Source organism: Conger conger, chromosome 3, assembly GCF_963514075.1.
Source record: "Conger conger chromosome 3, fConCon1.1, whole genome shotgun sequence".
Classification (NCBI taxonomy): domain Eukaryota; kingdom Metazoa; phylum Chordata; class Actinopteri; order Anguilliformes; family Congridae; genus Conger; species Conger conger.
The window spans coordinates 81,377,324-81,404,047 of record NC_083762.1 but is presented as its reverse complement, the minus strand read 5'-3'; the positions used below and the strand labels follow the sequence as shown (position 1 = coordinate 81,404,047).

At 47.2% G+C, this 26,724-nt stretch overlaps 2 protein-coding genes across 4 annotated transcripts in view; one reads left to right on the top strand and one right to left on the bottom strand.

Annotated features, from left to right (window-relative positions):
* Window positions 1-629: 629 nt before the first annotated feature.
* Window positions 630-20,661, bottom strand: hspbap1 (hspb associated protein 1). Of its 3 annotated transcripts, none has more exons than XM_061234885.1 (8): window positions 20,324-20,661; window positions 19,184-19,371; window positions 16,514-16,698; window positions 14,241-14,377; window positions 11,273-11,444; window positions 5,758-5,841; window positions 3,357-3,467; window positions 630-1,120 (listed from the first exon to the last, which is right to left on the bottom strand). In XM_061234885.1, exons 2-8 carry the CDS (start codon window positions 19,365-19,367, stop codon window positions 713-715), a joined length of 1,281 nt encoding a protein of 426 aa, XP_061090869.1. In that variant the 5' UTR covers window positions 19,368-19,371; window positions 20,324-20,661; the 3' UTR covers window positions 630-712. The 3 variants fall into 3 exon arrangements, with proteins under 3 accessions (XP_061090869.1, XP_061090867.1, XP_061090868.1); XM_061234883.1 differs by lacking the exon at window positions 20,324-20,661 and adding an exon at window positions 19,915-20,200; XM_061234884.1 differs by lacking the exon at window positions 20,324-20,661 and adding an exon at window positions 20,023-20,076.
* Window positions 20,426-26,724, top strand: part of slc49a4 (solute carrier family 49 member 4) — a 52,457-nt gene continuing 46,158 nt past the window's right edge. The window contains exons 1-2 of the mRNA XM_061234882.1: window positions 20,426-20,861; window positions 26,184-26,277. Coding sequence (XP_061090866.1) covers window positions 20,567-20,861; window positions 26,184-26,277 — 389 coding nt within the window. The 5' untranslated portion in view covers window positions 20,426-20,566. The remainder of the gene's footprint in view (window positions 20,862-26,183; window positions 26,278-26,724) is intronic.

Sequence of the window (26,724 nt, the reverse complement as noted above, 5' to 3'; positions counted from 1 at the left end):
AAATCAATTTCAGCAATAAAGAAACTAAGGTGAATTAAAAGACACGAAAATAGTAAAGAAAAAGTCCATTCCGCTCAGGTTTGGTTGTCCCGAGAGGCTTCTGTGTCCCTTCTGTGTCCCTGTGTCAATATTTTCATATATTTCATTTTGACCCACCTGCAGTATATTTCATCCCTACCAGGGTCTATGCTCAGTGTAACTACACACACAAAGGAGTGTTTAAAGTCAACATGCAGCCAAGCACAGCCAGTGGACTGGCCATTATGTAAATGAAAGATAATGGCGAGCTGATGAGGAGCGGTTTCTCAACCTGAGCGCACGAGTGCTCTCGCACATTTCTTCAGTCCGACTGCTTACCTGGAGCAGAGGATCATGGGAAACGCGGTGAACACACCGTTCTCCTGTCTCTGAGCTCGACCCCATTCTTTCATTTCACACTTAACGCCTCGAATCATTTTCCACACGCCGATGAGAGAGAGAAATCCCAGTTCATCTTTAAAACACCTGCAGACTGGGGATCGACTATCGCGGGTAGTAATTACCTGCGGTTAAACATAACTTATTCACGTGTGTAACTTATTCCGCGCGCTACACAACCTTATTCACTTTATTTCTGAGTCATCCACCGCTGATTTTTCACTCGTTTATTAAACAAAAGTTTCAGACAAATCAGGATGGGGGATGGAATCTGTGGGTTTTTTCACGTCCTCGTTCACACACAGCCTTGCCCGCTCCCTCTGCTCATGAGAAGCTTGGTCACCAGGGCGACGACCTCGGGATGAACCAGGCACTCCAGCAGGTCATTGGTGGAGAGGGGTGTGGGTCCCGCCCCTCCCCCGGGCGACTGGGGGGCGCAGTCTGTGGAAGGGGGCGGGGGTTTGGGCCGGTGACCCCGCTCGGTGCTGGGGGGTACGGGGACGAGGTGGGCCCCAAACGGGGCGCTGGCGGGAGGGTCCCGGCCCGCTCCGTTTTTGGGGAGCCCGTCTGCGCCCCGCTTCCTGGGACGGGCGGCGGCGGTGGGCGGGGCTTTGTGCAATGCCACGCCCCCCTGCTTCCCAGCACACGCCCACACGGCCAGGCTCAGGAACTGCAGGTTCTGGTCATGTGACGTCACCTCGCCCTGCAACGCCACATCAACTCAAATCACTCAAATCACTCAAATCACTTCATTTTTCACATTTAAACCTCAGAAGAGCCCTCATTAGCAGTGACGCCCAGCTTATAGAAGAAAACATTTCTAAGGAGCCCCCCAAATGTTGGACATTCATACTCTCGGTTCTGCAATCCGTGTTTTCGCATCAAATCACGTCACTTTTCAAATTTAGACCTCAGAAGACCACCGAGGGTGACGCCCAGTTTACAGAAAAACAGCACAGACCGGATCTAACCCGAACACCCCCACCCGACCCCCCCCCCAGACACACAAGGTAAAAAAAGAAAAGAAAAACCGGAAATGTGGAAACTCGTAGTCTCGGTTCTGCAATCCGTGTTTTCGGTTCTCAAAGCTGAGTGTACGGATTGGCAAACCCAACGCCCGTATTGCAAACATCATAAAACGGATAAGTGCAGTGAACCTGGAACCGCTGACTGAGACCAAACAGTCCAACAGTCCAAACGGTCCAAACGGTCAGGCAGAGAAAACGTTTCGGCAAGCTGCCGCCATACAGGGTGACCGTGACCTGACCCGAGTACTTTCCGCTTTACAGAGCCTGTCTGCGGTAGAAAAACCAATTACATACTCTCAAAAACCCCCGCCTTCTGCTCCTCTTGGTTGGCTCAACTGCACCAGGCAAGAACAATCGAGGGCAGAAAATTATTTGAATCGCAAACAATTACATATCTCACACACACAGGTGTGAAAGTAACGTACACTGTGGGCTCGTTCCTATCACTTATTTTTCTCCTCTTTTTCCTTTCCCTTGCTCCTGACCTGGAAATTGATCATGGTCTGCCATCTTTAAGGACATTCCAAACCCTTAAAGGAGTTAGAATTAGAAGTTAGGAAAGTTAGGATCTTTCCTTTTCGGACAAGAAGGAGTTTTCCGGAAAGCGTGGAATTGACCTGCGGAACCCCCTCTCCCCACCGGCCAATAAAACGGACATTCCATCTGTCGAATTCAGGTTCTCCACTTAATGGTAAATGGCTGGCATTTATATAGCGCCTTCATCCAAAGCGCTGTACAATCCATGCTTCTCATTCACCCATTCATGCACACACTCGCACGGCGATTGGCTGCCATGCAAGGCACCAACCAGCTCGTCAGGAGCATTTGGGGGTTAGGAGACTTGCTCAGGGACACTTCAACACAGCCAGGGTGGGATTCAAACTGGCAACCCTCCGACTGCTAGACGACTGCTCTTACCAGCTGAACTTGGAATGAGCCCTGTGTTCAGTAAAGGGGCGGCCTGTAGCGTAGTGGTTAAGGTACATGACTGGGACCCACAAGGTCGGTGGTTCGATCCCCGGTCTAGCCACAATGAGATGCGCACAGCCGTTGGGCTGTAATGTAATGTAATGTAGTTTAGTGTAATGTAGTGTAATGTTGTGTAGTGTAATGTAGTGTAGTGTAATGTAGTGTAATGTAATGTAGTGTAATGTAGTCTAGTGTAATGTAGTGTAATGTAGTCTAGTGTAATGTAGTGTAATGTAGTGTAATGTAGTCTAGTGTAATGTAGTCTAGTGTAATGTAGTGTAATGTAGTCTAGTGTAATGTAGTGTAATGTAGTGTAATGTAGTCTAGTGTAATGTAGTGTAATGTAGTGTAGTGTAGTGTAGTGTAGTGTAATGTAGTCTAGTGTAATGTAGTGTAGTGTAATGTAGTGTAATGTAGTGTAATGTAGTGTAGTGTAATGTAGTGTAGTGTAGTGTAGTCTAATGTAGTGTAATGTAGTGTAATCTAGTGTAATGTAGTGTAGTGTAATGTAGTCTAGTGTAATGTAGTGTAGTGTAGTGTAATGTAGTGTAATGTAGTGTAGTGTAATGTAGTCTAATGTAGTGTAATGTAGTGTAATCTAGTGTAATGTAGTGTAGTGTAATGTAGTCTAGTGTAATGTAGTGTAATGTAGTGTAGTGTAGTGTAGTGTAATGTAGTCTAGTGTAATGTAGTGTAATGTAGTGTAGTGTAGTGTAGTGTAATGTAGTGTAATGTAGTGTAGTGTAATGTAGTGTAATGTAGTGTAGTGTAGTGTAATGTTGTGTAATGTAGTATAGTGTAGTGTAGTGTAGTGTAATGTTGTGTAGTGTAGTGTAGTGTAATGTAGTGTAATGTAGTGTAGTGTAATGTAGTGTAATGTAGTGTAGTGTAATGTAGTGTAATTCCGTGCCCCACGCCTCAGGAAGGGGCGGGGTTTCGTACCTCGGTGGGGTTCAGCCAGTCGTCGGCGTTGTCTGCGCTGGCCGTGGTTTTCAGGGCGCAGACGACCGTCCTGGTGAGAGCCTCCCCAACCCGTGCTTCATCATCTACTTCCTGTGTCAGACAGGAAATGATGTCAGAAGCGCTGTGGCCTTCATAGGAGCTCGGTCACTATACTGCAAAAGTGCATTTTGTTTATTTTCTAATCCTCGGTAAAAACAATGACAGACCACCTATATTGCCCCTGCGTACCAAGTTGGGCCGGGACCCCCTACAGTACCCCCTCCAGTACCCCCTCCAGTACCCCTTGGGACCCCCTGGGACCACAGACACCCTGAAAGAGGTGAGAGATCCTTCCACACGAGGACGCTGAGGGACCAGTTCGAACGGTAGGCTGCAATCCTGAGAAAGCAGTGTTGCGCTAATGGATTGTGGTTTTACCTTCACGAGACGCGGTTCTGAGAAAGCAGTGTTGCGCTAATGGATTGTGGTTTTACCTTCTCGAGACGCGGTTCTGAGAAAGCAGTGTTAAGGTAATGGATTGTGGTTTTACCTTCTCGAGACGCGGTTCTGAGAAAGCAGTGTTGCGCTAATGGATTGTGGTTTTACCTTCTCGAGACGCGGTTCTGAGAAAGCAGTGTTAAGGTAATGGATTGTGGTTTTACCTTCACGAGACACGGTTCTGAGAAAGCAGTGTTGCGCTAATGGATTGTGGTTTTACCTTCACGAGACGCGGTTCTGAGAAAGCAGTGTTGCGCTAATGGATTGTGGTTTTACCTTCACGAGACGCGGTTCTGAGAAAGCAGTGTTGCGCTAATGGATTGTGGTTTTACCTTCTCGAGACGCGGTTCTGAGAAAGCAGTGTTAAGGTAATGGATTGTGGTTTTACCTTCACGAGACACGGTTCTGAGAAAGCAGTGTTGCGCTAATGGATTGTGGTTTTACCTTCACGAGACGCGGTTCTGAGAAAGCAGTGTTGCGCTAATGGATTGTGGTTTTACCTTCACGAGACGCGGTTCTGAGAAAGCAGTGTTGCGCTAATGGATTGTGGTTTTACCTTCTCGAGACGCGGTTCTGAGAAAGCAGTGTTAAGGTAATGGATTGTGGTTTTACCTTCACGAGACGTGGTTCTGAGAAAGCAGTGTTAAGGTAATGGATTGTGGTTTTACCTTCACGAGACGTGGTTCTGAGAAAGCAGTGTTAAGGTAATGGATTGTGGTTTTACCTTCTCGAGACGCGGTTCTGAGAAAGCAGTGTTAAGGTAATGGATTGTGGTTTTACCTTCTCGAGACGCGGTTCTGAGAAAGCAGTGTTAAGGTAATGGATTGTGGTTTTACCTTCTCGAGACGCGGTTCTGGGGCAGCATGTTAATGTTCTCCCCTGGGGAAGCTGGCTCTACATCACTCCTGTCCGGACCGCGCGGGCGCTACAAATCTCTCCGACGGCACGGTCTCCGAGCCGGGGGTCTGCTCATTACTGCAGCGCGTCTAAAAGTTCTCCCCACACACATTAGACATACTTTTAAGACGGGGACCCAAGTCAGAAACGTACTCCCTCTCAGGGACCTGTCTGTCAAATACACATCCCAGCACAGCCGAGTGGACCACAGACCCACTACAGAACCCAGCTCACACTCTCCCACAGCCCACTACAGAACCCAGCTCACACTCTCCCACAGCCCACTACAGAACCCAGCTCACACTCTCCCACAGCCCACTACAGAACCCAGCTCACACTCTCCCACAGCCCACTACAGAACCCAGCTCACACTCTCCCACAGCCCACTACAGAACCCAGCTCACACTCTCCCACAGCCCACTACAGAACCCAGCTCACACTCTCCCACAGCCCACTACAGAACCCAGCTCACACTCTCCCACAGCCCACTACAGAACCCAGCTCACACTCTCCCACAGCCCACTACAGAACCCAGCTCACACTCTCCCACAGCCCACTGTGGGTCCACTCCTCACCCCGAGACACACAGCCCACTGTCAGGCGATATGCATCATGGGAAGGGTCTTTGGTTGCATTCCGTATAAAATGAATCTCATCACACTGCACCTTGAACAGCTATAACTTTACTCCTCTGCATGAGAGCCCTAATCTATTACCACCCGTGTACCTCCTGTGTTAAATCTTTTAGCCCTCTTTGTATTTTAATCTACATCTGTATTAATCTTGGTGCTGTAGTATAACATATCTATTATATCATGCCATACTTACTGACTTGGCCCATTTACCATGTGATCTAGACTTGATGTTCACGGCTGTACGACTGATTCTCTGTGTACCCGATCCGGCCTGTTCTGTAGTAAATGTAATGTAATGTAGTGTAAACGGTGACAGTCAGCCACAGCGCTGTGGGGTCTGTGTACACGGGGTGAGGTGGCGGGCGAGGTACCATCTCGATCCAGGAGTTGACGCTGACGGTCAGTGGGTCGAGAGACTCCACGTAGTGCCACCAGTGTCTGGGGACGAAGAGCACCTGCAGGGAGGAGGAGGAGGAGTTTAACGCCACACACACACACAGACACATACAGACACACACACACACTCACTCACACACACACACACACACACACATACAGACACACACACACACACTCACACACCCCACACACACACCCACACACACTCACACACATATATATACACATATACACATATACACACACACAAACACATACACACACACACACACACACACACACACACACACAGATAACCAGAAATATTCTTAGAATTGGGCCTGCATAGACCTGACAAACACACACAAGTCTAAAAATACGCAACACACAGACACAAGCTCCATTCACACGCAGAACTTCTACAAACAACCCTTTCACACACAAACGTACACTCCCACATCACACCCAATGTCAATTAGGTTTCCTGTAATCTCGTGATCTCTGCGCTCCCGACCTGAGCAGGAATGTCATTGGAGGTTATAAATCTGCCCTGTTTCTATGTGACACACACCACTGAGAGGAAGAACGCGGCTCTAATGCGATACTGTAGGCGCACTGCTCTTATCGTCCACCAGATGGCAGCAGCGACTCACGCCACCACACGCTGCAGCAGGTTGGTCACAGAGACCTTCTCTCTGATTGGTTAACCCAGCTTTAATTATGACAGGATTTAGCCAAGCTAATTTATCGCCTGCTCCAACCGCTCGGGGAATTTATGTTCAGTAAAAAAAAGAAGAAAAAAAAAAAGAAAAGCTGCAAGCCTGATAAGAAATGAAGAATGCTGTATATTCGGTTTGCCTTTTAAATTTCCAGTTTGGAAAGAATTTGAGGATACCCACGGTGCAGGTAGACAGCTGTGAACTCAAACACACAGCCCCTGACTCCAGACTCCCAACCACACACTACGAGGTACAGAAAGTCAAGAGATACTTTTCTTAGCACGTATTTTGAGCAAAAAGTATAGCAACGTATGTTGTTTTTTTAATATAGTTTTATAATCTCTTTAATATAGTTTTTAGTATGTGTGTTTAAGAGTATATTTGTAGCCTGATATATACTGTAAATGCACATGCTCTTATGCAGAACTGCCATATGAGTGTTAATAACCCTTTAGGGGCTCACACCTGGGCCAAATACGTAATCTTAGATTCAAATACTTTTCTACGCTTCACTGAGCTTGTCTGGTGTAACGGAACCTACGAAATACTCTCAAAAAGTGCAAACCCCAACTTCTGGTCCTCTTGGTTGGCTCAATTGCACCAGGCACGATCGATCGAGCACAGAAAACTATTTGAACCCAAAACAACTGCGTATCTGACCCTCGTCCGCGGTGAGACCACAAACACTGTGGTTAGACAGTTCTGAACTGAACATTCTAGCGCTGATGTCACAGTCGGTGTGTGGAGAACGCAGAGGAGTTCTAGAACACTGGATCAGAATTGTGAAGCGAACATTCCCAGGGACCGGCAGCTCTCTCACAGGGTCACACGAGACCGGCACTCGAGCGAGTGTTTCTGCAGTCCGTGCCACCCCATCGCGGCCGCGGAGTCTTTCAGTTCCGCTCTGCTCCTGTGAGCACCAGGGCCTCTCACGCACTCCCTGCAGAACCGCCAGCGCTCGACAAAAGGGCACGCAGATAAGCTCCTGTAAGAACTGCACTAATCACACTCCAAGCTGTGCACACGCCGCGGGAAGCCCGCCATATCCCCTCTTACTGAGGCTGTTAATACGCGCGCTTAACGTACCAGCGGAACATATGCTCTACAGAACGATACATACACTGAATAAAGGCGCTGTAAAACCTGAAAGGGATGCACTATGAGGAGTGCAGTCTGCCCCATTTCCATAAGAGATAACCAGGGGTTTAATTCCCCCCTGAAGCTCACGGCTGAATAAGGTCAGATCTGTGCAACTATGGAAACGTTCTTTCTTTAATACCACACACACACAAAACCCCTAAAGTGACATGGACGTACACATGCACGCACACTTATCATTTCAAATACATTTCTGTGCTCGATTGATCTTGCCTGGTGCATTTGTGTCAGCAAGGAGGAGCAGTTACACTTTTGGGATCATTTCATTTGTTCCAATACACCAGGCAGACAACCAGCGAAAATCACAAGACAAGTGTATGATACGGTCACACTGTTTTCAGTCCGGTGACATAATCATCCGCCAATAAACCTTACACAGCAGGGTTATGACAGAACATCTGAGCACAATAAAGCGTTTACAGAAAGCAGGTCATCGCAAAAATACACTGAACTCATGACTGAGTCCGGAATAACCGCTTATGAAATAAAATCACCGGAGCGGATTAGCACGGACAAATGATCGATTTCCCAACATTCATCATTAGAGGTCTACCTATCAGACGCAGTGACAGCCGTTTCATTCGCACATTAGTAACGACCGTCTCGGAAGTGCTCGTAAAAAGGACGGTCATTTGATAATGAAGCATCGAGCAGAGCAGACGTTCGCTCAGACACATTCAATCTTCCGCCCGTTACTGTGAGCGTACGTGCCTCCTGGTCCCGTCCTGTCTCCGGTCTGACCCAAAACCTGGTCCCGTCCTGTCTCCGGTCTGACCCGAAACCCGGTCCCGTCCTGTCTCCGGTCTGACCCGAAACCCGGTCCCGTCCTGTCTCCGGCCTGACCCGGAACCCGGTCCCGTCCTGTCTACGGCCTGACCCGGAACCCGGCCGTGTCCTGTCTCCGGTCTGACCCGAAACCCGGTCCCGTCCTGTCTCCGGTCTGACCCGGAACCCGGCCGTGTCCTGTCTACGGTCTGACCCGAAACCCGGTCCCGTCCTGTCTCCGGCCTGACCCGGAACCCGGTCCCGTCCTGTCTACGGCCTGACCCGGAACCCGGCCGTGTCCTGTCTACGGTCTGACCCGAAACCCGGTCCCGTCCTGTCTACGGTCTGACCCGAAACCCGGTCCCGTCCTGTCTACGGCCTGACCCGGAACCCGGTCCCGTCCTGTCTCCGGTCTGACCCGAAACCCGGTCCCGTCCTGTCTCCGGTCTGACCCGGAACCCGGTCCCGTCCTGTCTCCGGTCTGACCCGAGCTACAACACAAAGCCCCGCCCTTTAGTCTGACCCGAGGGTGGAGCTACAACACAAAGCTCCGCCCTTTAACTGAAGAATAGGAAACAGGCCGAGTCCTCCCTCTCTGCGCTTCTGATCACAGGGACGGAATGGCTATGACATCACCCCCCCCCCGTTGCAGCGTGCAGTCCGCCCCCCCTCCCTCCAGCACACAGACGAGGCCTCGCCCCCCCTCCTGTTCCCCAGGGCCGCTGTAATGGGCTCCATCACAGGGACATGACCTCACACTGTCTGACTGCTCTTCTCATTAAAAAATGACTAAAATAACTCAAATAATACAGTTCCACCTCCAGTGGGCAGGTGAGGAAATGCTGCGCTAACGAGGTGCCACGCCTCCGATCTGAAAACAGGCCAATCACAGGAGCCAGGGGGCGGGGCTCAGTGTTAACACCTCTCACCTGGAGCGACACCGCCTCACTGATCCAACAGAACACCGCCTCAAACACCCCCCACGTCAGGCCCAGCCGGGTGCCACAGGTGCGTGACTGGGACCTGGAAGGTCGGTGGTTCAAGCCCCGGTTCAGCCATGATAAGAGCTGTTGGGCATCATCACAAATACAGCTAAAATGTCCGTCAAGTCCGTCCATCCGTCCATCCATCCATCGATTATCTACCGTGCTTCCTGGTCAGAGTCACTGGGGGGGGGACTGGAGCCTATCCCAGCATGCATTGGGCAAGAGGCAGGAATACATCCTGAGCAGGCTGCCAATCCATCACGGGGAACCATTCACTCGCACACTCCATTCACCAATGATGAATGGGTGGGCTAATGAAATAATTAAAATCTAACTGCTCAAAGCTCTAGCATAATGGCAGCTTTCTTCAACCAATTTGTCAACATCACCTTAATTTGCTGTCCCTTCTGGGTACATCGCTTCCTCCAGGTTAGAGCACGGAGCTGAACTAGCCCAGCAGGTGATAAACTAGCACACAGGTGACTGTTGCCGTTCCATTATATTACATTACAGGCATTTGACAGATGCTCTTATCCAGAGCGACGTACAGTTGATTAGACTAAGCAGGAGACAATCCTCCCCTGGAGCAATGCAGGGTTAAGGGCCTTGCTCAAGGGCCCAGCGCCTGTGCGGATCTTATTGTGGCTACACCGGGATTAGAACCACCGACCTTGCGGGTCCCAGTCATTTACCTTAACCACTACGCTACGGGTTCCCTCTCCAGCAGGTTTGATCAGGAGCTCAAAGGATCCTCTTCAGGCGTTGCCACATCCATTCTCCGCTCTCAGAGAGTAATTCCACAGTGATCGATGGCACACTTCACATATTAGTGCATACCTTAAATTGCATTCATAACTTTGCCAAGCCCGGGAAATATTTTACAGAAAAGACTATCAGTCCTCTTGATTAATTCAATGGGAAGACTGTATCAGCGCTGAAGAACACTAATTAAATACACCGGTGGCACACACAGACAGCTTGGAATTACCGAGCACTCTTACAAATCTATTTTGGAGGCATTTTCTCTATAGATACCATCCGAAAGCCCAATCTCATTTCAACTGTCGGGGTGATTACGGGCATCCAGGTAGACAGCTTCTATTTAACCCTTCGAAGAGTGGGGTTTTTTTTTTTTTTTTCACATTTCAGTGTTCTGAATACCAGACAGGATCACATATTTGTGATTGGCATCTTGAAGTACTGTAGAGATTCAGCAGTCTTAGTGTTAGGAGTCTGCGTCGGCTTTACTCTGAAGGGAAGGGTGTCATACTGTAGATGTTAATGTGGGAGTCTGAGGGAAAGAGGTGCGTCTCCACTGTTATTACCTGTACAGGTAGGTGCCTTTCTCTTCTGTTCTAACCTGTACAGGTAGGTGTGTTTCTCTGCTGTTTCTACCTGTAAACACAGGTGTGTTTCTCTGCTGTTTCTACCTGTAAACACAGGTGTGTTTCTCTGCGGTTTCTACCCGTAAACACAGGTGTGTTTCTCTGCGGTTTCTACCTGTAAACACAGGTGTGTTTCTCTGCGGTTTCTACCTGTAAACACAGGTGTGCTTCTCTGCGGTTTCTACCTGTAAACACAGGTGTGTTTCTCTGCGGTTTCTACCTGTAAACACAGGTGTGTTTCTCTGCTGTTTCTACCTGTAAACACAGGTGTGTTTCTCTGCGGTTTCTACCTGTAAACACAGGTGTGTTTCTCTGCGGTTTCTACCTGTAAACACAGGTGTGTTTCTCTGCTGTTTCTACCTGTAAACACAGGTGTGTTTCTCTGCTGTTTCTACCCGTAAACACAGGTGTGTTTCTCTGCGGTTTCTACCTGTAAACACAGGTGTGTTTCTCTGCGGTTTCTACCTGTAAACACAGGTGTCTCTCTGTTCTCACCTGTCCGGGCTCCAGAGTGACCACATGGGCTCTCGCCGCGGAGAAATCGGGGAAGCGCTGGAGGTCCGGTCGCACCACGTCGACCCGGCTGAAGACGCTGGACTCTTCGTACGGGATCCTGGTGGGGTAGAGGCAGCGCGTGTCGTCCGGAGGGAAGAGGTGCCATCGCTTCCTGCACGGGGGAGTCAGAGTCATTATGCGACTAGGAGGCACAAAATGGCGACTAGGAGGCACAAAATGGCGACTGGGAGGCACAAAATGGCACCCTGGCGGGTAAACCCACAACCATTTCACCTCACAGCTAGGGCCATACAGTGCGGGAAAATGTCAATAAATAGCAGCCGCCCCGTTTTGCTGACTACTCCGAGGTGTACAAGTAAACGACCGCTGGTGCGAGTTATTTCCGCAGAGAGGGACAGTGGGAGAGATGAGATGAGACTCATGTTTCAGCGACCTGACAGCTTATGGGAGCCGAGTGAAGGCACTCTGGATGCCGCGTCTCGCCGCGTGCGTGGCCACGGTGGAGTTATAGCCCCATTCCCATTCAAATGGACTCGGGGAGAAATGAAAAACGACTGAAAACTGAAACAGTCCAAGTCCCAGTGATACACCTAACAAGACCAATATACGGTCTATAACAACATGATGGGAATATGGAGAGATGCATGATTTACCTCTTATCCCTCCCCCCTCTCTCCCTCCTCTCTCACCCCCTCTCTCCCCCTCTCTCTCCCTTTGGGGTTGAACAGTTACAGATAAAGTGAGCGTTTTTTGAATACGAGCAGACAGCACATAATTATTGCCCTTCACCTTGTCTCTTTCAGGGTAGCACATTTTAAAAGAGGACATGTTACTCTGCATAACGGAATCAAGCATCTGCTGAAAAGGCCTCGCTTTGAGATCTAAGGTTAATGAATGGCAGAAATGCACAGGCAGAGAGCCTTGTGAGGGAGCAGTTCAATCTAAGCAACATCTAAGCAACAATCTAAGCAACATGGCCATTTACGTGAGAATTCAGAGAACACACAGAGTGCAGGGACGTGCCCTGGGTCCCTGGCACTGATCCTGGACACACACAGGGTCTGCGGATTCTCACCTTCATCTTAAAATCACCAGTCATCTTAGACCCCAGAAACCAGGCCAGGTTCACTGTGTAATTAAGAGTAATTACGCATCAGCCCGGCTCCACCTTCGACACAACTCCGAAAGAAATGCATTCTGGGGTGTGTATTCTCTAACCAATCAGGTGCCTGCAGAGTTCCATGACAGCTGGCTTTCTGACATTCCAACTGGGTGTCAACAATATGACAACTGGATATCTGATTGACATCTATATCACCTAGGGCAACCATCAACAAATCTGGACATCAAATCCAAATCCAGCCCTGGTTTTCTTTTCTCCCAGGCAATTAACTGAACAATTAGTGCTACTGATTGGCCAGACTGCCTTCACACCTGACTCCCAGGTAAAGGGAGGGTGAACACACCTGACTCCCAGGTAAAGGGAGGGTGAACACACCTGACTCCCAGGTAAAGGGAGGGTGGACACACCTGACTCCCAGGTAAAGGGAGGGTGGACACACCTGACTCCCAGGTAAAGGGAGGGTGGACACACCTGACTCCCAGGTAAAGGGAGGGTGAACACACCTGACTCCCAGGTAAAGGGAGGGCGAACACACCTGAAATAATTTTTTTAACTTTATAGGGCAGCAGAACACGAGTTCTACCAGTTTTTTATGCCAAAATGATTTAATTTCATAAATGGTTAGACTATAAAGTAGGCACACAAACACGTTTTACAGCTAAAGGAACGTGATCTAGAGTGTAATTCCCCTTTAAGTGCTGAATAACCACAAAAAGCAGCACACTCTGCAGCTCTCCAGGCCCAGGGCTGCACAACTATTAATTGTGCTTATTCCTTTTATTTCATATTTCATGTTTAATAGAAGGGGAAAACGCTGCCTGCAGTTCTCCAAAGAGAGAGATATGGCAGAGTAACACAGTCACAGTTATGGGACAGGACTCCATTCATGTACAGCACATTATCAACAGCTGCCAGAGATACGTATTCAAACAGCTCACACACGGAGCGTTTCCGATCGTTTATCCCCGTTTCACACGACATCAGAACAATGTGAGTGCATATCCCCGTTCCCGGGATGTAAGATGTTATTTAGATATGCGGGGAAAAGGATGAACCAAAATGAGCAGCCCCTCATCGTGGAAGACAGAGAAAGGAATCTGTAAAAGTATGAATTCCTCTCCGGTCTCTATGGAGAATGACATCGGCTAAATATGGCCGCAGGTGGGGGGGGGGCGGAAATCTATTGAAAAAGAGAGCAGTGAGAGAGAGAGGGAGAGAGGGAGTGAGAGAGTGAGAGAGAGAGAGAGAGAGGGAGAAAGAGCTGCCTGTAGATTAGACAGGCCTTTTCTTTGTCAGAGTTTTTGCACAATCAGTATTCAACAGCACTTCAGCGCATATCTCCTGTTCTCTCTCTCCCCCTCTCTTTCCCTCTCTCTCTCCCTCCCCCCTCTCTCCCCCCCTCTCCCTCTCTTTCTCTCTCTCTCTCCCCCTCTCCCCCTCTCTCTGATGCAGCGAGCACAAATTGCTTTCTCTTTCGGAGCGAGAGAGACTGGCGTTCGTAGGCGTGACTGAGAGACTCCAGAGGGAGGAGGTCTCCGTGTGATCTGAGAGCTTGTGCAATCTCCCCCGACAGGCGGGTCATTATGCTCCGCCGTCGCCCAAATCTCACTTGACTGATTCGCCGGCGCCATTGTCTGGGCGACTCCGCTTTTCCGTTATTCCGAGCACTAATGGTGGTGATTTGTTTCACTCTCCCCGGAGCGGGCGCCTCTCCGCCACAGCCGTCAAGACACCGTGAGCCAAGATCAGATTTTAAAGAAAAAAAGGGCCTCGCTTCGCCTCGTCGTTGTGTAGCACGGCGCTAACGTGCTAACGTGCTATTACCTGCCTTGCACCTGCAGGACCAGGTTGCACCCGTACGAGTCCAGGTGGCACGGGGTGTTGGCGCCGGCCGTGCCCAACCACAGGGTGCTCTCTCGCCCGTTTCGGCCGGGGTACCCAAAATCCGACCACGCCACGCCCTGCCAAACACAAACACAACAAGACAACACCACAAACCTTCAATCATGTCTTCTGCACACGGGAGCAACGTCCCGGGTCAGAACCCGCAACCTTAAAGGCGGCTGTGCCACTGAAAGGTGGCGACCGCATAGTCAAACTACTTAATCTACTGCTCTTTCAGAAGACACGTTAATAAGTCACTCAGCGTGTTTACTTTCTGCACGCCATATATATCCCGGGCGGGTCATCAATCTGTCAGAAGATTTATAAAAACCTCAGGGATTCTGTCCAGAACCCTGGATACCGAGAGCATCAGAATACGCAGGGAAGTGTGGATGATAAACCGGGTCCTGCTGGCTTTCAGCAACTTTTAAACGGGGCCATTCATCATGGAAAAGCCCTCTGACGGCCGTCTAAAACGCTGCAGTTCAGCAGAACTGTCACAAAGACGCACGGCTCATAAGCATTTATTATTATTCAGGGCAGAATTAGAGACGAGCCGAGAGAGGAGCTGGGACTACAGGTACGAGGCATGGTGGGATTCAGCGTCTTTTACAGAAAGTGATTCCACACAAAAATAAAACCGAAATCACTCACGAGTAAGTGCTTCAAGAGGAAGTTAATGTGAGGCTGAGCTGACCTGGTTTTTTAAGTTTTAAATGAACGCTACCAGGTAAACATGAGAGGTTGACGGAATCTGAGAGTGAAGCACCATGGGACACATTCCAGCAGCATGGATTGAGGTCTCCGGCCTCACGGGCCCTAGGGTCAAAGGTCAAAGGTCAGATTAGAGATAACCCAGCTGTAGGAATCAAGCCAAAGGCTTTGTTTGCACTGAGTGCCATTTACATGACCTTTCAAAAGAGTTTATCAGTGGCGGCTCAGTGTTGCCCTGCTGAACAACACGGACCAGCGCCAGAGCTGACTGACCGAACAGTGACGGATGAACAGAACATGAACAGAACAGCCTTCCTGTCGTTTACGGGGCGGGAGGATGAGAGATTTAAGAGAAAAACACGGGAATCACCTCCTGCAAAGTGATGAAGAAGTGCCGATAAACTTTAAAACCCGCCGTGTTCCACCCAAGCCTCAGATAACGAAAAAATTACGGCCTTTATCCGTCCCCCGAGTGGAAGTATAAACTTTTACAGCGAGAGACTGCGCGCTGGCAGACAGAGTCGGGCAGATAAAACTGATGAAATTTGGGTGAAGACTGATGAAGGGGGGAAGATCCGGCTCCATTTGGCTCGTAGGGAAAGGAGGGATGAGGGCGCCGCGCTCCCCTGGGTCCTGAGACGGGCTGGGTCCTGAGACGGGCTGGGACCGACGGGCTGGGTCCTGAGACGGGCTGGGACCGACGGGCTGGGTCCTGAGACGGGCTGGGTCCTGAGACGGGCTGGGTCCAGCACGCGGCGGTCACACGCCTCCGTCTGACCGCAGACACACAGCATCACACAGCACAGCATGGCAATGACGAGGGCCTTCTCTCTCATCGAATACGGGCCGTCTGTGTGTCGAATTCATTACTGATTGCGCCTTTACCTTTATCTGTGCATAAAATGTGAGAAAACAGGCTGCTGTAAAGCCGACCCTGGTGTAATGACTATGACCAGCTTGCAATTACCAGCTGCCAGCTGTTTCAGAACACAACTTCAGCCTTCAGCCGGTCAAACTAGGTTGAGTATGGAGCTGGTCTGAACTGGTCATTACTTGATCAGGATACGAGATATAATAGCTATACGCTGAACACCAATACGATGCGATGCAATTTCTCTTCATTTGTAGCATTATCAAACGACTAACAATGAATCATGAAAATACAATACGACCGATTAGCTGATCATTTGATTTGACAGATTCCCCCCGACTATGTCCCGACGACACCCAAGAGATCATTGACGTAACAGACAGTATAACGTTCGTGGTTTGCCGCGTAAATTAACGATTAATCACGTTACGAACGGATGAATCCGTGTGAGACGGATGCAGTCGTACATTCGGGGCCATAGGTTTTGACCCCGAAAGGGGGGTGCTTTTAGGAGGGACATCTTTCGTTCTGTGAATTTTCCCCTACAGTACGGTGACATCTGCCTGGTGAAGCATCGATGTTTCATCGCACCCCCGCCGCCGGCAGAGTGGACAGAAGGGTCCGGTACCTCAAACACAGCGGGTCGGTCCTCAAACAGCACGGCCAGGTACTTGTAGTCTGCATAGGCCCAGCAGTCTGAGAGGGGAAGGTCACGGAAGGGCCCGGCGCTGGCCTCACTCTGCCCTGTGGCCCAGGACAAAAACTCCCCCAGTGTGGCCTCCCTGTAGGAGCACTCAGTCTCAAACACTGGAGCTGAGAGAGGGAGCACCAACCAGCAAGAACCAGGGGAGAGAGAGAGGGAGCACCAACCAGCAAGAATCAGGGGAGAGAGAGAGGGAGCACCAACCAGCAAGAATCAGGGGAGAGAGCGGGAGGGAGAGAGGGAGAGAGGGAGCAGAGAAGGAGGGAGTGAGAGAGAGGGAGGGGGAGAGAAAGATAGAGGGGGGAGAGCAGGGGGGAGATATAGAGACAGGTGGACAGATAGAGAGGCAGACAGAAAGAGAGGGAGACAGAGAAAGTGAGTGAGAGAGAGACACATGGTTAATAGGGACAGAGCACTACATTACCTAGCTTAAATCCACTGTAAATAAATGAAGGAATTTGTTAAATTGATTTAATTCTGCAGAACAACAGACAATCAGAACAATCAGAAAATGATACAAGGGTTGCATCTGTGCGGTGAATAAGATTTCAATTACCCCTACAAGTTTCAATGAAGCTTTCTGCCTGATTTACAGTTCACTCACGAGCGCTTAGACAGAGCGTCAGTTTCTGAAGCCCATAATGAGATTCATAATGAAGTGTGTTAAATTACATCTTGTGTCCAAGAGGGTTTTTACCATCAGAAATTACACCTGGAAAAATGGATTTAGTAGTTAAATTAGCCGGCTCCATTTCTGGAGAAGCTAGCTCCATTGTTATGCACAGGTTGTTATAATCTCTTCTGCATGTTTGCATTATAACACTGCACTAATAAAACGGAAAGTGTAAACAGACAAACAGAATCATGCAGCAATTCTCTGCCTTTGTTTACGAGTCGATGGCTTTATGAGCCTAATAACTAGTCCAGTAAGCACCTTACAGGACACACTCTGTCAAGAGTTTTCATACAATAAACAATTGCTAGAGTATGTACAATATATTCTTACCCTTAACCAATTAGTTCAATATTTTTCAAGAACTTGTAGCATTCTTTAAATAAGTTTATGAATGTGAAAGTATGGGGTGCTGCCAGAGGAAAGATGGGTAGTAATGAACAGGCAAATTATTGAAAAATAAAAGAGATCCTAATAATCCTGATGCTACAATAGGAAAAAACAAGGTTTTTAATATACGTTAGATTTACATTTGGCTCTGTTTGTAGCAAACATAAATGGAGTAACCTTCTCCAGCCTATTTTTATGTTATGAAACTAAACCAATTAACAAACAAAAATGAGCTCATAATCTCCTTTTTAATGACACTTTGCCATGGTTTCATATCTGATGTGGTCATTAAAGATCCCATGGCATTCAGCACTAAGAGCAGGAGGGTTCCCTGGGGTCCTGGCTAAATTCCCAACCTAGCTCTCTCAACCTGCCACCTAATCATCCTCTGATTTAATTGGCTAATAAATGCTATCTCCCTCTCCGCCTCAACTGGTGTGTGATGAGCATTGGGCACAAAATGGCTGCTGTTCCATCACCCAGGTGAGTGCTATACACAGGGGGTGGTTGAGGCAAGTTTCCCCCTCGTCACTGTAAAGTGCTTTTGAGTCACTGGCTGGTGGGAGAAGCACTAATCTTGATGAATTTAGTATGCTAGAAAATGGCAACCCAAACAACTCTAAACACAAAAAGACCCAGGCCCAACCAGAGGCAAACCATGGTGTTGATCGCTCCATTAAAAGACGGTGACACCATTTATATGCAAGCATCTGCCTCTCTGAAACCGCTATGGTTTGTCATAGTAGATTTAGGACAATTTATACTTATAAATCCCCTTCTGCATCTCTGTGAATTACACAAAAGATTACCCTTGAGTCCCTGAACTCCAACAATAAGTCATTGATCCACTTTCATTTACAATGTAATTATGGAGAAGCTGTCTTTATATTTTCAGTTTCCTCTTGAATGTCTTATCGGTTTCATTTCATATCCGGAAAAATGAAAGCAGGGCCATAACCGTCACGATCACTGAGGTCACGTCCTCAATATTATTCCATGTCCGTTTCTAAAGGCTACATTTAATTTAGTTCTTTAGCGAGAACATCAGTCATAATTAATTTAGTCGGATGAATGGTCTTTCATATTTTCTCAAATGTAAGCCTTTTTTAATGTAGAGGTATATGTAAAGTGTTTACACCTTAGAAATAGTCACTTAACTTAACAAATTAAAGGGAGGGGGGGGGGGGGGGGGGGGGGGCATACCTCCCCCCTACCAAGTCTCTTGACATCGGTACTGTTTAAGCCCCGGAATGCAAACGAACCTGGTCTTGGTATTCAAAAACAAGATTTTTTTTTTTTATAAACACAAAACGTGCCTCTGCGTTTAAAACTATAATTAATTCAAAACGTGTATGTGCACTATTAATGTTTGCACTTAATTATTCATTTCACCGCAGTCCCTTAAATAATTATTTTTGGTCATCATGTAAGCATACTATTTCACAAATATTGTAATTAATGCTCTGCCACTTCGGTGACCAATTCTACAAATACATAAATAAAAACATTTTAAGCTCAATTTGGAGTCTTACTTTTTTCTTCCTGTGTTTTGCCAATGCGGAATCGGACTGGCTTTTGCTCCAGGATTTCTGACAGGTGCTCTACGCTCCAGTCTAGCGCCAGCCAGTCAGAGGCCATGCCCAAGAAGACCACGGGCTGCTGCAGCGACTCCAAAATCTCCCGTGCCTTCTCTGGGGCAAAGGGCTTCGCGGTCATGCCTCTACATTGCAAGAGGGCACAGTTAGGAGCAGGTCAGCACACTATTATTGCACATCCTGGGGCAGTCTCAGAACCGATGCAAGCGCTATAATCGCTATGCAGGCAGATGTGCATTACCGCAAAGCCACTTCTGTTTCAGGACCAAATGTTCCTGAAACATGGCTTCACTTCTGGAAACAAACATAGCACAGAGTACAGACTGACTGTATCTAAGAAAATACAGTAATTTCGGCCATAAGATTCACCCAAACTGAATTAAAAAGGATCCAGCTATATAAATAGATGTGAAATGTAGGATCTGTAAGTTACTGTAGGCCCAAATAATGGATAAATAACAGCCCAAGTAAATAATGCATTCAGACATGTAACGTTACTTGTTCTACATGTAAAATATGTAATACTGTAGATACTGCTTGCTTGCTAGCTTTGGACTTTTGAATAGCTGTCCCTGGGTAGCCGTTAAACTTCAAATATACTGTAATAAACAAATAATAAATACAATCGTGTTCAATATCTATACTAGCTATACTACTGTTGGGATTACCTTCGGGAAAGTAGCGACTAGCTGCATAGCTAGCCAACTAGCTATATACAGTATAACTTCTTTGGAAGTGTGACTTTGTCGGAGATTAAAATGCAGCAATGGACCTACTGTTCCTGAGACGCGCACACGCCCGCTCCCAAAATAAAGGAAACAGTCGCAAATAATATACGTCATAACCACTGAAATTCAGAATAGCACACGTAAAATCAATTGTATGGATTCGTTTTTTAGTGCACTTTGTTATCTCGCCAAAACTCACGTCGATGTTTGAATGAAAGCCCTATCTCTGAAATGTCAACATCGAGTTGCCGATATTTCTCATTTTGTAAACAAACCTCACGTGAGGACTCCGATATGTTTTTTCACTGAGGAAGTTGGATTGCGAAAATTCCGCCATATTGGCTCTTACCGTGTACAGCCCCGCCACTCGTTTGCTAGGTAACGTGAATCCAAAATGGGGAACGCAGAGTTACAGTTTCACATTGATGTCTATTTCCGTCTCGTCGTTGCCCATGCGCAGTAAAGTTTCAATTGTGCCAGTGGCCTCGGTGTTGTTTTTGTTCCTCTGTACGGTTAACATTATCGAAGTAATTCGTTTTTATACACTTTTAACAATTAGATTATCGCCACTTTGGAGATCCTGGCAAGTTAAATGGGTGCCGTACCGAGTACGGAGGGCGAAAGGGAACCGCTGGTTGTCCCCGTTCCGCCAGAGACGAGCCTACAGCCTGCCTATAGCAGAGTCTATGGAAGAAGATGGCTGGTTTTGACAATATTTTCTCTTTTGGGGTTTATGCAAGGAATGGTTTGGAACACATGGGGTCCGATCCAAAACTCTGCCAAACATGCTTACGGTTTCGAAAACACGGACATCGCCTTGTTGGTTCTGTGGGGTCCGATTGGGTATACGTCGTGGCTCGTATTTATGTGGTTAATGGACAAGAAAGGTGAGTTTTTTTTTGTTTGTTTTAATTGCTATCAACACAACACTATTGTTGTTTTTATCCATTTTAGTCGTAATTGGTCTAATATTAGATAGGCAGCGTTATCAATAGAGAACACACTTTGACACATCTGACAAAATGTCTGTTGTTTATTTACTTGTGTACTCATTATGATTTATGTCCGAAGGAAAATATAAATACTTTTGAAAATGTGAAAGAATACCCTAGCATGTGAATCTGAAATTCCGTTATGACCGTTGTGTCATAGCCTGATGAAGGGAATCTTAACTTATCCAGTACATTGTGTACCATGACATTTTTAGCATTGTTTCAAACATTATTCAGACATTATGTAGCGTTACATTAGAAACTGAACAAAAGTCAGCCTATATGATATCATAATATGCTTAGTGTACTGTATACTGTGAAACCGCGTTTGTCTTCGTGTAGTAGCCTACTTTCACTTTGATTCATTCTTCCTTTCCTCAAGACATCCGAATAAAATAGCGCCTCAGGCGATGGCCTGTGTTTGATATGATGCCGCACAGTCCAACGTTGGTTAGCCTATATAGTGCCGTGAGGCATGTTATAATTACTCGCAAGAGTATCAACAGCTCAATTACAGTGTGTGATATGCCGAGACATTAAAAAGTAATTAGAAATTAATATCCTTCCGCTGAAAAAGCTTTGTTTTCGCATTCACCATAATCTTTCATATAGGCTAGTTATGAATTGCTCTTGAACGGTTTGCAACTTGTGCAGAATCGATTTGCTTGGGTATGGCAAATTCCACAAACACGAACACCAACTGCTCTTTCACTCCATGTTAGATCTGACAGAAGCATACTTCGCTGGTTGAAGGCCATTCCAACACCCGAAAATAATAGATTAGCCTATTTTAAACCCGTGGTGCTAATGGCCGTGTGCACATTTACCATGTCACAATATTATCTGATTTGATCAAATTTACCCACAGTAAACACAGGCTTTGTTTTAGTATTTGTTGTAATATTTTAAAATGTGAAATTATATGTGAAACCGATTTCTAATTTCCTTTTAAAGGATAATATATTTTGTTATGTTATGTAGCCAAATTTTTCCTGAACTGATTTGGTTGCTTTCCTGAAACTGGAGTGGTGTAGGCATTTCTGTTACTTTTTCTTTCGTTGTGAGAAGGACCACCTCCGGGAACAGGACACACTGTTCCTGTCAGAGTTCATTGGTCAGTTCCCGAGAGACCAACCGAAACGACACGTTTTTAAGAGCAGCCGTGCTCCCCCAGTTACACTGAAAGCCTGAGTGTTTAACTTTGCTATCTTTTCAGTGACTTTTAAAAGCCAGCTCTTGTTTTGTGGAAGGCAACCATATTTTTAGAACTTCAGATTAATACTGAACCCATGACTGGATCATGCCTTTTACAACAAATCTTTTTGTCTTCTGACAAAACCAGTTCCCCCCGCGTCATCTCATGGACAGGACACTTAACCGCACGAGCACGTGCTGAAAGAGCGGTCAGGCGACATTTAAAGCTGCACTTCAGCATTGTCTTAACGCTTCGGGAAAGACAACCAGTGGGCTTGCACAACTCACAAATGGGCTTCTTGGGGTTTCTTCAGGGCAATGCTTAATTTTAAACCGTTGTGTAATGGTTATGACCGGTTACGTAACTCGGGAAACAGCTCCATAACGACACAAGTCTGTTCTACAAACCTGCGCAAATGTCCGTTGGTGTGTATGTGTGTGTTTAACACAGTAATTTCAAATTGCATCAAAACCTAGTTTTGTTTAAACTTTTAGTAGCCCTTACTATCAATTTATTGAAATGGTGTTGTCATACTGAACATCAGTGTTTACCTTTGTGGAATCTTGTGTCTTGCAACGTCTGTTAAACACACTCGCCAAAACTACACGGCCTGAGTCTGAAGTTTCACTGCTCAGGCACAGTTAAGTTAAAGATGGGGAGGAGAGTTGGGTGGGGAGTTGAGTCAGCCATTCTGAGATTAATAATTCAGGGCGACTGTTTAAGCCTTCAGAGAGCCCTGGCCTGAGACAGCCAGCAGGGAAGCCCAAAGTCCTTCCACAGCCCAGGGTTATGTCTGTGTCTCCGGGGTTAAAGACTGGGGTTGCTGGCTCGACTCCAGCTAAGCTCCATTTCACCAGGGAGATGTGCTGGCTCTTGTGTTTTTTTTGTTTTTTTTCAGCAAAGTGCAGATTTCTCCCGCTATGTGATTGGGCCCTGAAAGGCTGCCTGTAAGGCGCTTAAGTGGGGCACTTATGTGCTGAATTGACAGGAATTCTCGTTGTGTCTGCCTCCTGCAAGTCCTTCCAGTCCGTGCGGTCTTTCACAGCACCGAGCTCTGCTATTGAAACGAACTCAGCCTGTAGAATAAGCTGTGAGGAATCACGATATCAAAGATTTGCCTCAACACCCCCCACCCCCCCCCGACCCCCTAAATGGAGATTTATTGGAGCTATTATGTTTAACAGCGTTCAGTAATATTAACAAGCAGTGACTTCACTGTGCTTTTCTGAAATTATAGTGATTTTTTGGCTTTTCTGAAATACGATATCTCAGGTTTCCTGGTTCAGATTTTGCAGCCTACCTCGTCTCATGAAGTTTATTTTATTTTATTATTTATGTTCAGAGCGTATTGCTATCAGGCAACACTTCTTTTTTTATTCATTTTTTTAAGAACCCTGGTGTTGAGAATTTTGTAGGCAATTTTAAAATATTTTCCATCAGGATATTGGTAGCCTAAGACCCATTCTCCCAAGTCTGATAAGGCATCCAAGTTGTTTGGATTAATGCCGATGTTTTATTTGACTCATGATGAAGCTGATTACCAGGGCTGGCTCTCCTGCTGTAATGAGAAAAATAGTGTGTGTTTGTAGTTATCTGATTTCTTTGTTAAACAGAGGCCATTTGTGGCAGTGACTCATGGTTAATTGCTCGTATGATCTAAAGGAGCAGCAGTCAGCGGGAGATACGTGTGTGTCTTCTTTACCGCCGCCCATCGTGACTTCAGACCACCAGATTTACAATAACTTTGCGGCTAGACGGCACTTTCCTCCTTAATTGGAGTGTAGCTGCTGAACGGGTATATTTATAATCCAGTTTCAGACCTGTATTGCTGCCATCGATTCGACAGCGGCTTCTAGAACTTTTTCGGCGCAGCAGACAGCGTTTGTTCCCCCGCCTGTACAGCAAGCAAGGATAAGGGCAGCCTTGTAAGGAATTAGTCTGTTATAATGAGGCTCATTGTGTTCTTACTGTTCTCTACTGTCACACTGTAGACTTTCATTCAGCACCCCCCCCCACCTTCCGCCCTTCCATTGTGGCCGGATCACTTCTTGCTGAGGACACTGAATAAGGGAGGAAGTGTGAAATTTGGTGTTTCCTGAAAATAACGGCCTACCGTTTGGTCAGGAAAGGCACGGCATTGCACATGCTTAATTCTGGCTCCCCACAGACCCCCACAAAGAAAGCTAAAGAAATAGTCCATGGACACACTGAACAGGTGCAGCCGTTGGGAAATACCACCGGCTGCTCTGCAAACGATCATTAGGACCCGTAGGTAATTGAGTCTTGGCTGAGATGCAGATAGAATCCTTATTAAATCTTTCTCTCGTGAGGTCATAAACTGTTTGAACCAATCAGAGGGTCAGCTGATCTAATTACCTTCACCGCCGGCTCTGTGTGTGCGCGTGGAGTGGCGCTAATGCGATTTCCTCCGGCCGTTTCACTGTGGAGAGGTTAACTGGGAAAGATGGGGATTGATTTAGACGCTGATTTGCTGATGGTTATTAGATTTTAGACGTGGAACACTGTCAGTGCCTTTAGGCACTGGGCAAGAGGTGGGCCTGTTGTGCAGTGTCTCATTTGACACCAAAAAGAGGGAGCCTAGAACCATAAGGGATATAATAATAATAATAATAATAATAATATCGATGAATAATAATGTGATTATTCAGATGTATGCAGTCTGCCGCATTACATTGCAGTCATTTGGCAGACGCTCTTATGCAGAGCGACGTACAGTGAAGTGCAGATCAGAACCAGGCGTTAGCCCGCTGAAGACCCGAGAGGAACGCACTGTTCCGAGTCTTAGACTGATCACATGGGTCACTCTACTCCATTTTCTTTTTTTATTGTACCGTTATTCAACCAGGTAGGTCAAGAACTCAATTCTCTTTTTTGGAATCTTTCTCTTCCTTTGGAATCAGTGAGTGTTGTGAATTCATGGGATGGTGTGGCCAATAAGGGGGGGGGGGGGGGGGTGGTACTGTGGGAAACTGACCAGGTCACTCGCGTTTACACCCTTTAACAACCACTGTCAGGGCCTGGGTTTAACTCCTAACCCAAAAGACCACAATCTCTATACCACAATCTCCTCAGCACTGCCCCGGGCTGTTGGATTCTTATTTTTCTCTCTGGAGGGAAGAGCCAATCCCACGTGCTCCTGTCCACACCTGCTTTGCTCAGAGAGGAAGGGTTCAGGGTGGCTTGATAAGATATGCATGACTATGTGTTTGCTTTAGCGCTAACCTGTGTACTGCAGATGTGAAATAAGTAACTGGTTTTGCTGCATTCCCCCTTATGTTCAAGGGTTCTGAATTGCTGTATGTTTACACTAGGACTCGGAACAGTACTGTCCTCTTAGGTCCACTTTTGCACTTGTTCTTGTGTTTAATTTGCACTTTGTTGTACGTCGCTCTGGATAAGAGCGTCTGCTAAATGCCACGTAATGTAATGTCATGTTGCAAGTGTAAATGTAGTGACCGGTCTCATGGGGTACCATTTTGTTTCAGGTGTAAATGTAGTGATGACGGTGTTTCCCCTGTGTTTGTGCTGCAGGTGTAAGTGTAGTGATGACGGTGTTTCCCCTGTGTTTGTGCTGCAGGTGTAAATGTAGTGATGACTGTGTTTGTGCTGCAGGTGTAAGTGTAGTGATGACGGTGTTTCCCCTGTGTTTGTGCTGCAGTTGTAAATGTAGTGACGGTGTTTCCCCTGTGTTTGTGCTGCAGGTGTAAGTGTAGTGATGACGGTGTTTCCCCTGTGTTTGTGCTGCAGGTGTAAATGTAGTGATGGCGGTGTTTCCCCTGTGTTTGTGCTGCAGGTGTAAGTGTAGTGATGACTGTGTTTGTGCTGCAGGTGTAAGTGTAGTGATGACGGTGTTTCCCCTGTGTTTGTGCTGCAGGTGTAAATGTAGTGATGGCGGTGTTTCCCCTGTGTTTGTGCTGCAGGTGTAAGTGTAGTGATGACTGTGTTTGTGCTGCAGGTGTAAGTGTAGTGATGACGGTGTTCCCCCTGTGTTTGTGCTGCAGGTCTGAGGGTGTCCCTCCTGCTGTCGGCCTTCTTCATGGTGGCAGGAAGTGCCATGCGGAGCGTCCCTGTGCCCGACCTGCAGCTGAAACGATGGTAAACCAGCTGAGACTACATTACCCAGAATCCCGCATTCTAGTACTGTACCCATAATCCCTTAAAGTATTGTGCCCATACACCCTCACAACACTGTATTAGTGAACCCCCATAACATTACATTACATTACAGTACAGTACATTACATTATTGGCTTTTGGCTCTTATCCAGAGCGACGCACAGTTGATTAGACTAAGCAGGAGACAGTCCTCCCCTGGAGCAATGCAGGGTTAAGGGCCTTGCTCAAGGGCCCAACGGCTGTGCGGATCTTATCGTGGCTAGACCGGGGATCGAACCACCGACCTTGTGTGTCCCAGTCATTTACCTTAACCACTACGCTACAGGCCGCCCCATAACACTATCTGATCACTCATAACCCTATACCCATTTTCACTTCATTGTGTCCTTAATCTGGCAAATACTGTTCCCATAATCCCTTGCAAAAC

Coding starts and splice junctions, on each gene's coding strand:
- hspbap1 (XM_061234885.1), bottom strand. CDS start 19,367: ATGACCGCGAAGCCCTTTGCCCCAGAGAAGGCACGGGAGATTTTGGAG. Junction 14,378..16,513: donor ACCGACCCGCTGTGTTTGAG/GTACCGGACCCT, acceptor TGTGTTTGGCAG/GGCGTGGCGTGGTCGGATTT. Junction 1,121..3,356: donor ACTGGCTGAACCCCACCGAG/GTACGAAACCCC, acceptor GTGGCGTTGCAG/GGCGAGGTGACGTCACATGA.